Source organism: Dipodomys merriami, unplaced genomic scaffold (assembly GCF_024711535.1).
Source record: "Dipodomys merriami isolate MVZ:Mamm:240054 unplaced genomic scaffold, mDipMer1.0.p SCAF_59, whole genome shotgun sequence".
NCBI lineage: Eukaryota > Metazoa > Chordata > Mammalia > Rodentia > Heteromyidae > Dipodomys > Dipodomys merriami.
Window position 1 is genome coordinate 7,322,550 of NW_027206168.1, and position 12,310 is coordinate 7,334,859.

At 41.5% G+C, this 12,310-nt stretch overlaps 1 protein-coding gene across 4 annotated transcripts in view; it reads left to right on the forward strand.

Moving 5' to 3' along the window:
* The window catches only part of Shpk (sedoheptulokinase), a 37,537-nt gene that overhangs the window by 1,246 nt on the left and 23,981 nt on the right, over positions 1-12,310 (forward strand). For all 4 annotated transcript variants that reach the window (XR_011367746.1, XR_011367747.1, XR_011367748.1 and 1 more), the window contains exon 2: positions 7,155-7,296. Coding sequence is in view for 1 of the 4 variants with exons in the window: in XM_070001764.1 (XP_069857865.1) it covers positions 7,155-7,296 (142 nt within the window). In the remaining 3 variants the exon portion in view is untranslated. The remainder of the gene's footprint in view (positions 1-7,154; positions 7,297-12,310) is intronic.

Genomic DNA, 12,310 nt, shown 5'->3' on the forward strand with positions numbered 1-12,310 from the left:
GTATTTTAGAGTGATTTATTTCACTTTAGGGACTGTGAAATGGAGGTAAAGTTGATTCTGACCTTGTGGAGGTGAGCAGCTGAACTGGGATTACAGGACAGTAACTTCAGGCACGCCTCCCTTTCCGCCCCCCCCCAATCTCTCTTCCTCTCCCTTCCTCCCAATTCTAGGGTTCAATTCATGCATGTTAGACAAGTGCTTTCTGCTCTCCTCTGCTCTGTTGTAGAGTTACATACTCAGTCCAGGATCACTTTTTTTTTTTTTTGGCTAGTCTTTGGGCTTGAACTCAGGCCCAGGGTGCTGTCCCTGAGCCTCTTCTACTCAAGGCTGTTACTCTACCACTTGAGCCACAGTTCCATCTCCATCTTTTTGGAGTTTAAGTTGAACTCTGATTCTCAGATCACAGCCTCCTGAGTAACTAGGAATACAGGCATGAGCCATTGGTTCCTGCTTTACAGGCAAGCTGTTTCTGTTTGCAGGTATACCCAGCATGTCACACCTGCCCAGTGAAGAGCATGGGGGTGGCAGTAATTATCTGTCTCCCTTTATACTTATTTATGACAAACAACATTGTGATTTCATCTATGGCAGGTTTCTCAGCCTTGGCACTGTTGACATTTGGGCTGTTGACATTTGGTTGTAGGTACTATCTTGTGTAGGTTGTTTAGCAGTAACTCCAACCTTAGCCCATTAGGTGCTAGTGGCATTTTCCCCTTCCAGATGTTATAACCAAAAATATGTCCTTATTGTGAAATGTCCCCTAAGAACTAAATCACCCCAAGTAGAAATACCATCTATAGGAATATCAGATGGCTAAGCTCTTTCCTCATGTATGCTCATCCTTGTCACTCACCATTAGTACTGTGTATACCAAGATTGAACTTGGCAGAGATTCAGATGATCAAGTTTGTAGGCTTTTGCAATTTAAGATAAATCTTTTCTTCCTTTTCTTTCTTTGTTGATCCTTCCACCCTCCCTCCTCTTTTAGGAGTAAGGTTCTGCTATATAACCTAGGCTGGTTCCTACCTCAGTCTATGGAACATTGGGATCAAAACTATGTGTCCTGGATACTTAGAGCTATGGTTGTGGATTGGTAAGAATAATTTACCAAGACAGGAGAATAGAAGGAGCAAAGGTTTATTAGGACACCTGTACAAGAGAGACAGGATGGGGAGCTAGCTAAAGGAGCATAGCACTACTGCTGTTGGTGCTGCTACTTCTGTATAAGTATAGACTTAGGGACAGGCTTTTATAGGGCTACTGGGGATTTTATTCCTTCTTTAGACCATACTTTAAAAATTTGAGGCCATGGGCACCGCTTGCACTCTCCTGTTTCATATCTGCATTCTGTCTGTCCCATTTCTCAGGCTTGATTCCCTCCTTCATTTCACATGCTTGTTTTGGAAGCACTAGGCTCACTTGTTTCACCTGGACCTTGGTATTTGTCTGAATGTCCCCTTAAATGGGGACTTCGTTCACATTGTGTGCCATTACACCAGGCTAAAATACAAAAGAGTCTTAAGGAAAGCTCAATGATCCTGTCTCAAGTTATTTGTCTTCTGGGTTTCAGTCTCTTCAGCTATAAACAAAGGGTTTAGGAATGAGAGCATGCGAGTGCCTTAATTATTTTTTCAAGTCTAAAATTCTAGGGTTTGATCTGGATATAGGGTGATATTTTGAACTAAGAAATAATGGCAAGAGCTGTCCTATCATGCAGTGGGCGTGTGTGTACTTTCTGTTCCTGACTGACCACACTGCTGAAACTGGAACTGACTGCCTGCCACACAGTACTTCATCTTCACTCCTATCTTTCCTGTTTCCCTAGTCTGTATGCTTCATTCTCACAACTTACCTACCCTCAGGCTCCTTTTAACTATGGCTGATTTGTTCTGAGATGATATATGATGATCTGTCCATGTGAATACTCTTTACTATCTTCTAATACAAGTGCAAGACACAAATGTGAGCCATTTGTGCAATTTTTTGAGTAGTCACATTTAAGTAAAAAGAAGTCAGGTGTGGTGGCAGATACCTGTAGTCCCAGCTGCTTGGGAGGCAGGGGTAGGACCCTTGAGGTCTGAATCCCTAGGCAAAAGCAGGAGACCCTATCTGGAAAACAAACAAACAAATCCAAGACTGCCTCCTCACCTCCTAACCTAAAAGTACCACCCAAAACTAAAAGCAAAAAACCCCTGGGGGTATGGCTGAAGTAGTAGAGTACTTGCCTAGCAAATGTGAGGGCATGGGTTCAAATTCTAGTACTGAGAAAAAAAGTAAAAGGAAACAGTTGAAATTAATTTTATCATATATATATATATATATATATATATATATATATATTTTTTTTTTTTTTTTTTTTTTTTTTGGGTCCGGTCATGGGGCCTGAACTCTAGGCCTGGGCGCTGTCCCTCAGCTCTTCAGCTCAAGGCTAGCACTCTACCACTTGAGCCACAGTGCCACTTCCAGCTTTTTTTCTTTTTTGCTTATGTGGTGCTGAGGAATCGAACCCAGGGCCTCATGCATGCAAGGCAAGCGCTCTACCACTGAGCCACCTTCCCAGCCCCTAATTTTATCATATATTTTATATAATGCAATAATTATCATTTTGGCATGTAGTGACCAATAGACTGACAGAAATTTACCAATGAGCTGGGAGCCAGTGGTTCATGCCTGTAATCCTAGCTACTCAGGAGGTTGAGATCTGAGGATCACAGTTCAAAGCAAGTCCCTGAGACCCTTATCTCTAATAAACATAAGAAAACCAGAAGTGGCACTGTGGCTCAAGTGATAGAACACTCACCTTGAACTGAAGAGCTGAGAGACAGTGCCCAGGCCCAGAGTTCAAGCCCTACAACTGAAAAAAAAAAATTATTAACAAGACACTTAGTATCCTTTTTTTTTCCATACAAACTCTAAACCTGTATATGTTTCATGCTATACCTCTCAATTCAGACTAGCTGTACATGGCTGATGACTGCTGTATTGGACAGTGGAGGTCCACTTGCCCAGTCTTCTTTTTTCCTCTTTGGGAATCATGTGTGGCCTGGTGGCTCCTCTGTGCTTGTTTGTCTTGACTGCTGTTGTTCAGGACAACTCCTGAACACCTGCTGTTATCCTTCCCATATATAAAGAATCCTTGTCTTGGGCTGGGAAGATGGCTCAGTGGTAGAGCGCTTGCCTTGCATGCATGAGGCCCTGGGTTCGATTCCTCAGTACCACATAAGCAAAAAGAAAAAAGCCGAAGTGGAGCTATGGCTCACATAGTAGAGCACTAGCCTTGAGCTGAAGAGTTGAGGGACAACGCCCAGGCCCAGAGTTCAGGCCCCATGACTGGATGCCTCCCCCCCCCCAAAAAAAAAAAATCCTTGTCTTGATCTGGGCTGCCTCCTCAGGAAATGCTGTTCTGTCTCTACACACCACACACACACACACACCCCTTCCTCTTTGTTCTACACATAGACACACACACACACACACACACACACACACACACACCACACCCCTTCCTCTTTGTTCCTTATTTCATGCTCCTTAGAAGCAGAGAATGCTCTCTCTGCATACACCACATACACCCCTCCCTTTCTCTTTGTTACACACACACACACACCACATACACCCCTCCCTTTCTCTTTGACACACACACACACACACACACACACACACACACACACACACACACACACACACACACACACACACACACACACACACACACACACACACACACACACACACACACACACACACACACACACACACACACACACACACACACACACACACACACACACTTCCTCTTTGTTCCTTATTTCATGCTCCGTAGAAGCAGAGAATGCTCTGCAAAGCTAACAGGTTTGCTCCTGGGAGGGGAAAGCTGCACTCCCTCCAGGATCTCCAGGACTCTGGATGTTTCCAGGCTGCAAGCCTTTTTCCTTCCCCATAGAATCAGCATTTGTTGAGAGTTGTGCTATATTTCTTACTGATTTCTGAGTTGTGTGTGGATCCCTTTGGTTGGTAAAAGCTAGTTTCTTTTGTGCCTTGAGATAATTTTTATTTTTCAGAAATAGCTTGTTTTGGCTGAAATAAAAATAAGTAGTAGAACCTCAGCTCCTATATAAGTTTTTAAATTTAGCTTATAAAGATTGTTCTATTAATAAATAGCATTAGGGGGCTGGGAATGTGGCTCAGCCATAGAGTGCTTGCCTTGCATGCATGAGGCCCTGGGTTCCATTCCTCAGCACAACATAAACAGAAAAGGCTGGAAGTGGCACTGTGGCTCAAGTGGTAGAGTGCTAGCCTTGCACTGAAGAGCTCAGGGATAGTGCCCAGGCCTAGATTTCAAGCCCAACCACTACCACCACCACCAATACCAACAACAACAACCAAAACAACAAAAAAGGGCTGGAAATGTGGCTTAGTGGTATAGTGCTTGCCTCACATGCGTGAAGCCCTGGGTTCAATTCCTCAGTACCACATAAACAGAAAATGCCAGAAGTGATGCTGTGGCTCAAGTGGTAGAGTGCTAGCCTGGAGCAAAAGAAGCTCAGGGACAGTGCCCAGGTCCTGAGTTCAAGCCCCAGGACTGGCAAAAAAAAAAAAAAAAAAAAAAGGAAGAAAGAAATCTAATACCAAAATCCAAAACAAAATGAAAACTAAAAGAAAGAGAAATGCTGAGTGTGTAACTTGTAGTAGAGCGCTCTTGCCTAGCATGCTTGACTTCATGGGTTTGATTCCTGAGACCCCAATGTGACAAAACAAAAATCTCAAGCCGGGCGCTGGTGGCTCATGCCTGTAATTCTAGCTACTCAGGAGGCTGAGATCTGAGGATCGCGGTTCAAAGCCAGCCTGGACAGGAAAGTCCCTGAGACTCTGATCTCCAAGAAACCACTAGAAAACGGAAGTGGCACTGTGGCTCAAGCAGTAGAGTGCTCACCTTGAGCTGAAGAGGGCAAGGACAGCGCCCAAGCCCAGAGTTCAAGCTGCATGACCTTCAACCCCTCCCCCAAGCCCCCCAAAATCTCGGTGTTTTGTATTTTTGGTTTGCATTTTTGTAGTACTACAGATCAAACCCAGAGTAAGCAAGTGCTTTAACTTTGAGGCATAACACTGCCTCCTCAGATATTTTAAACAGCAGTTATACACTTAATCTATTTTTGCAGAGGTACTTGTACTTTGTCAATTCAAACTCACACTGGGATTGCAGTTTGGAAGGCGCAACTTCTGCTAGATCTGAATCACTTTTCCAAAGAAGATAGGGAAAGGAGGAGTTCCAAAGGGCAAGTAATACAAAGCAATACAAATTATGTTGTGGGGAATTTCTGTTGCAATTGCAAAAGAACAGTTGTTGAAGATAAACAATGTATATATTTAGTAAAAAAAAAAAAAGTTTGCATACCAAGAATCTAGTAGTCTGTATATGCGTCTCCAGCCTCCTGGAAACTGTCTGCTCTAGAATTTGCAGTCAAAAGGACAATTTAGCCTGGTGCTGGTGGCTCACACATCTGTAAGCTATTCAGTAGGCTGAGATCTTGAGGATAGAGGTTTGAAGCCAGCTTGAGCTGGAAAGACTGTGGGACTCATCTGCAATTAACCACCAAAACCAAAAGTGAAGCTGTGGCCCAAGTGGTAGAGTACCAGCCTTATAAAAAAAAAAAGGGTCAGAGATACCACCCAGGCCCTGAACTCAAGCCTAAGTACCAGCATACACACACCTACACAAAAGGACATTGGTTATCAGTTAAATTTCAGGCAACAGTTATACCTAAGGCCTGTTTCCTGATGGCCTACTGGCTGTTTTGAAGAGCTTTCTGCGTTTTATCATTATGATTTTTCCTTTTATTTTCACAAATTGACTTAAATATTTTCACAATACTGTTGTTTTGAGGATAGAACCTGGGGTCTTGAGAATGTTAAACAAGTATTCTACTACTGAGCTTCACCTCAGCCCCAAAATACTTAAGTTTTATAAGTCAAATAAATATATGCCAATAAAACTTTAAAAATGTTTTTATATGTTTCACATATTTTTGTAAATGGAACAGTTACTTAAATATGTATACTACCTTAAAATATTAAGTACTTCCATGACAACTATAAATACTAATGGCACAGGTATGATTCTTTTAAATATGCATATATATTTATTTTCTGATTCTCCTACTTGGAAATTTAGTTATTCACAAAGGAAAAATTCTGTCTTGTATTCCCAAGTGAATATTTTTTTGATGGCCTTTTTTTTTGCTAGTCCAGGGGCTTAAACTCAGGTCCTGGGCACTGTCCCCGAGCTTTTTTTGTTAAAGGCTAGCACTCTACCACTTGAGCCACAGTTCAACTTCTGGCTTTTTTGGTAACTAATTGGAGATAAGAGTCTCACATACTTTCCTGCCCAAGCTGGCTTTGAACTTTGATCCTCGATCTTAACCAGTGAGCCACTGGTACCCAGCTTTTTTTTTTTTTTTAAAGAAAACTTGGCAGAGCTTTATTAAGTAAGTAAGCAGACAGACAAAAAGCAGACAAACACACAGAGAAGGGGAGGGGCACACTCTTAACAGAGTGTGGGTGCTCTCAGGGAGAGACATGGGGTGCTCTCAACTTTGAAGCCTTTTAATTTCTTTTAGATCAAATCATTCAGTATACAAAAAACAATACCATGTTTGAGGGTATTGGGAAGATGTTGCTAAGAAGGGCCCAAAGGACTAAAGCACTTCAGGGTGAGCTCTAGTTGTAGGCCTTCCTGGAATGGGGTGTAAAGTTTCTAATAGGGACTTAATATTTTAAGGATGAGGAGGTCACAGAGCCTGGATATTTTTTGTTTTGTCATTACCTGTTTGGAGTCAGTCTGTGACTCCCATCCATTGATTGGAATTGGTTTCTCTCCCTCTCCCTCTCTGCTTCCTTCCCTCCCTCCCTCCATCACTCCATCCCTCTCTCTCTCTCTCTCTCTCTCCCCCCCTTCCCCCAACTCTTCCCCTTTTCCACTATTCCCCTTTCCCCCTCCCTCTTTCTTTTTCCTTTCCCTTGTCTTTCTTTTTCTCTCCTCCTCTCTCCTCTTTTCAATTTTTATTTTTTGTGACCCTGGTTCAATGAGCAGTTTCCCTCCAGGAAACTCCCTAATCTTATCTACCCATACCCACTGTTTCTTGTTCTTTTTCCAGGGTCGGGAGCAGAATGTGAGTAGAATCATCCAGGCCCTAAACGAATGCCTTGCTGCCCTTCCCCAGCATCAGCTCCAGAGAGTTGGGGCTATTGGAGTGTCTGGACAGATGCATGGTGTAGTGTTTTGGAAAACAGGCCAAGGTATGCTGGAATGTGGGATGATCACGTGCTACTGACAAACAGACTGAGAACAAGGGCTCTGTGAGGAGTGTCTTCTAATGACACAAGAGAGTAGTGCTTTGGCTCTTTAGAATGAAGTAACATGGTGTTTCCTTGACTTTTGGGTACATTTTTTTTCTGCTTCAAATGTGTAATAAAGAAGTGAACTGTGACTGGGAAGTTGGCTCAGTGGTAAAGTGCTTGCTTTGCATGCATGAGGCCCTGGGTTCAATTCCTCAGCACTACATAAGCAGAAAATTCCAGAAGTGGCGCTGTGGCTCATGTGGTAGGGTGCTAGCCTAGCCTTGAGCTGAAGAGCTGAGAGACAGCACTCAGGCCCAGAGTTCAGCCCCCACGACCAAAAAAAAAAAAAAAAAGAAAGTGAACTATCCACACACAATGTGATCAAAAGGGAGGCTTTTCTGATTTTTCTGTATAGTACAGTGAAGTGGATTTTCTGAACTTTTTCTTCATTGTACCAGTGTTTTAAAACAAGAAGTTAGCTGTAACTAGGAGATGCCAAGATACAGAGGAAACTCTTTGGAATAAGTTCATTGTTCTTTATATAATCACAAGGATTTATGACTTCAATTCCAATAAGTAACTCATTATTATTACTATTACTATTATTATTATAATTATACAAAGAGGTTTCAATTCTGTAAGTCATTTTATGATTTTAATATATCTTGATCAAGGTCACCACATCCATTGGGGAGTAACCCTTTTAAGGGCTGAGTTGCACTTAATAGGTTATTTGATGAAGGTCTCCAGCGGCACAGTGGTGGTAACCTCCTCTGTCTGGCCTCCAGGAGGACACTAAGCCAGGACAACAACAAAGAACAATTCACATGCTATGTTAAGGGAATTACTTGCATGACCTCATCAATATTTCCCAATACCTTACTATGTGAAGAGGAGAAGTTGAAGTTCAGTAGGTTAGAATAATGTCTTTAGGGTTATATAAAAGCAACCTAGGTCTGTGTGCCTTCAGATACCAAGCTTTCATAGGAAGGTACAATGGCTCAGAGAAGGAAAAGACTTTCCCATTAGTGTTTCCAACTTTATATATAAAGTCATGAACTCCCTGTTATAGTGGGAAATACTTTTTGTTTATCTATTTAATCTATTTATTTTTTTGTCAGTTGTGGGGTCTGAACTCTGGGCCTGGGCGCTGTCCCTCACTCTTTTTTTAATTGTTCTATAATTATTTTATATATATATATATATATATATATTATTGTAAAAATACTGCACAGAGGGGTTACAGTTACTGTCCCTCACTCTTCAGCTCAATGCTAGCACTTACTACTTGAGCCACAGTGCCACTTCCGTTTTTTTTCTGCTTATGTGGTGCTGAGGAATTGAATCCAGGGCCTCATGCATGCAAGGCAAGCACTCTACCACTGAGCCACCTTCCCAGCCCTTTTTGTTTATATATTTACATTGTCTTTACATTGTCTCATAGTGCATCGTCCAGGATGGCTTGGAACTCAGGACACTCCCGCTCCTGCTCTCTGAGTATTGGGCTTATTGGCATAAGCTACCATACCCAGCTAACATATTTTTTTAATCTTAAGACTAATACTATGAACTCATCACTGGCTTCAATAAAATAAGCAGCATTTGAGTGTGGGTATGGGTGACTTTAAAAAACAAAACAAAACACTGTTTTAGATGCTATTTCATATCATCTATTCAGTTAGGACTGTGAGTATGAGCCATCAACACATCTGGCTAAGTGTTTGAAGCACAGCATAGATAGTACTTTGCTATTTATTTATGTTGTCTTTAGGTAGTGCACAAAGGGGTTTCAATTCAATTTGTCAGTTTATGAATACAATGCATTTTGGTCAGTGTTTCCCTTTTCATCATTATCCCCTGCTTCTTCCAACCCCACTCATTCCCTCAATGGAAAACTTCTGTTTTCCACTTTTACATATGTACATTGAATGTTATGACTATATTTTTTTCCATCTTCATTTGTTTTATTGTTAATATAAAGGTGATGTACCAGAGTTACCATTTCATAAGTCAAGTAATGAGTACATTTCTTTTTGGACAATGTCATCCTTTTTTCATTCTCTCTGTTTTTCCCTCCCATCCCCACCCACAAGTTGTACAGTTTATTTTCAACATACCAAGTACCAGTGCTGCTTTTGTTCACTCTTTGTCCTGCCATTTCTGTGTCTTTCCCCACCCCAAAGGCAGATAGAAGAATAAACAATATAAAAGGAAAAATAAAAAAAACCCTCTTGTTTCCATTTCTTGGGGTTAATTTGATATTATTTTATATGATCAGAGGCATTATACCTTTGTGTTTACCCCTAAGAGTATCCTCCTTTGGTGTTATGACTATATTTACTTACTCTTCCTCTTTCCATTTGTCTGCCCCTTCTCCCCCTGGCCTTATGCTGCCCCCAACAACATACATTGCAGTTTCTTGGCTATTCATTTTGTTAAACTAAGTTAGTTGTTAAAAGTAGTTAAACCATTGGAACCTTCCCCTGCATATACCATAATTTAGTTAATATGTTTGTGTACACATGCATATGCCCCTGTATATGTTTATATACATTGGATGGCTAATTTGGACTGATATAGTTAAGAGGATGTGAACATTGTACTCATCAACATTGGACTGATATAGTTAAGAGGATGTGAACATTGTACTCATCCCTTTCTGCCTGGAGAGTCAGACTCAGAGTCCCTGGCTGAGTGAGTACTGACTTGCCTCTTAGTATGACTGGTGTCTGGTGATGCATCCTTAAATTATTGCCCTGGAAGGGGCTCGCAAACTGTGGAAGCCTTAGGCAGCTGTCTCCCTCCTACTCCTGTGTCTGCCTCTTGTCAGGCTGGCTGAGACTATGGAAGCTGCTTGGCTCCAGCAGTGGCAGTAGCAGAAGGCCAATTAGAGCACCAGAGTCTAGGTTGTAAAAGCCTTTTAAACTCCTTAATTATTCATTAACAAGAATAAATGTCCTTTTAATACTAAAACCCTTCCCAAAGAGGGCTGCAAAGATCTAATGATTGTGGTCTGGTCACATGCCTTCCTTTCTGCCCATCTCCTGGATTCTGTACCAACCACACAAACCATCAGCCACAACATTGGAAAAGCTGCTTAATATTTCATTGGACCAGCCTGATGCTTTCTTGTTTTGTTTTCTGTTTCTGGGAAGAAGGACAGCCATCATTTGGCTGATTGTTCCTGCTTAGTAGAGTTGCGTGAAATCACATTTGGAATCAAGTTATACTACTTTTAATGGCAGCCTTAATTCAGTTTGGTTTCGGTTCCTACAACACATAAGGCCCCATATTGTACCCTGTGGGAGATATAAAAATGAATGGATGAAACCTGAACATAGCTAATACAATTAGGCACTTGTAACCTGAGCAGAGAGCTAAGTGCTTCAGTGAAGGCAAGGGCCAGCAAATTGGAGGAGAGGGAGCGGAGTGATTAGTATCTTCTTAGAGGCCTGTGGTTACACCTGTTTCACATTCTGTTTTCAGGCTCAGTAAAAGTGGAGAGAAATGGAGATCTTAAAGTAAACTAAGAGGTGAGCATTAGGCTGGAAGAAAATATTTGCCAGAGTAGGCAAAGTACAGATACCAGTACAAATAAAGAAGCAATAACAAAGAAAGGGTAAGTGGACAAAAGATATGTAGCAGGTAGTTCTTAAAAGAGAATATTCAATAGCTAGTAAACATGATGATCAAATCTATGGCATTGGTAATTTGAGATGTACAGGTGAAAACAATGAGAAATTGTTTCCCACCCATTGTATTACAAGAATTCAAAAGGTTTGAGGATGTCAGGTGCTAATAGAGTGTAAGGTGGTCTTTTAAAATGCTAATGCTGGTAATGCAAATTAGTAGAGCTGTTTTGATTACTTTGGTTAGTCTGTTAAAAATAAGGTAGCTGTTGTGACTCAGGAGTTATTGTGCTTATGGATCAATCCAGGAAAATTAACACACATGTGCATGAGGAGGCATTATGCTGCTGCTTTACTGCATCCTTGCTTATTGTAGTGAAAATGTGACATTTACCTGTGGGGATGGATTAAATGGATAGTGGCAGGCCCATGCTGTGGAGTGATATGAAATACTTAAACAGAATACAGTACAATTAAGAACACATTGAGCAACAATGAATAAAGTACTATTGTTTTAAAAATCCACACACAGGGGCTGGGAAGGTGGCTCAGTGGTAGAGTGCTTGCCTTGCATGCCTGAGGCCCTGGGTTCGATTCCTCAGCACCACATAAGCAAAAAAGAAAAAAGCCGGAAGTGGTGCTGTGGCTCAAGTGGTAGAGCACTAGCCTTGAGCTGAAGAGCTGAGGGACAGCGCCCAGGCTCAGAGTTCAGGCTCCACAACTGGACCCTCCCAAAAAAAAATCCACACACAAATTAACTAAATATATTGTGTAGCCTCACAAATGCTGGGAGAGATAAAAAGGCTGAGCAAGCAGGATCTTTATTTGTAATATTTAAAAATTTTGTGTTGGGAATTCATCCACTTGTGTCACTCAAAACTTAAAATAGCTGGGTGCCAGTGGTTCATACCTGAGATCTGAGGATCATAGTTTGAAACAGCCCAGGCAGGAAAGTCAGTGACATTCTTACCTCCAATTAACCACCAAAAAGTTGAAATGTGGCTCATATGGTAGAGTGCCAACTAGGAGTGAAAAAATTAAGGGACAGTACTCAGGCCCTGAATTCAAGTCCTAATACTGGTACATATAAAATGCTCCTATAGAATATGGCTGTGTGTGTTTATGTACGTGTGCTAGTCTTGGGGCTTGAACTCAGGGCCTAAGCACTATCTATGAGATTTTTTTCTGAAGGCTAACTCTACCATTTGAGTCATAGGTCCACTTCTGGCTTTTTGCTAGTTAATTGGAGATAAGAGTCTTATGGACTTTTCTGCTGGGGCTGGCTTCAAACTGTGATCCTCAGGCCTCAACCTCCAAAATAGCTAGGATTACAGATGTTACCC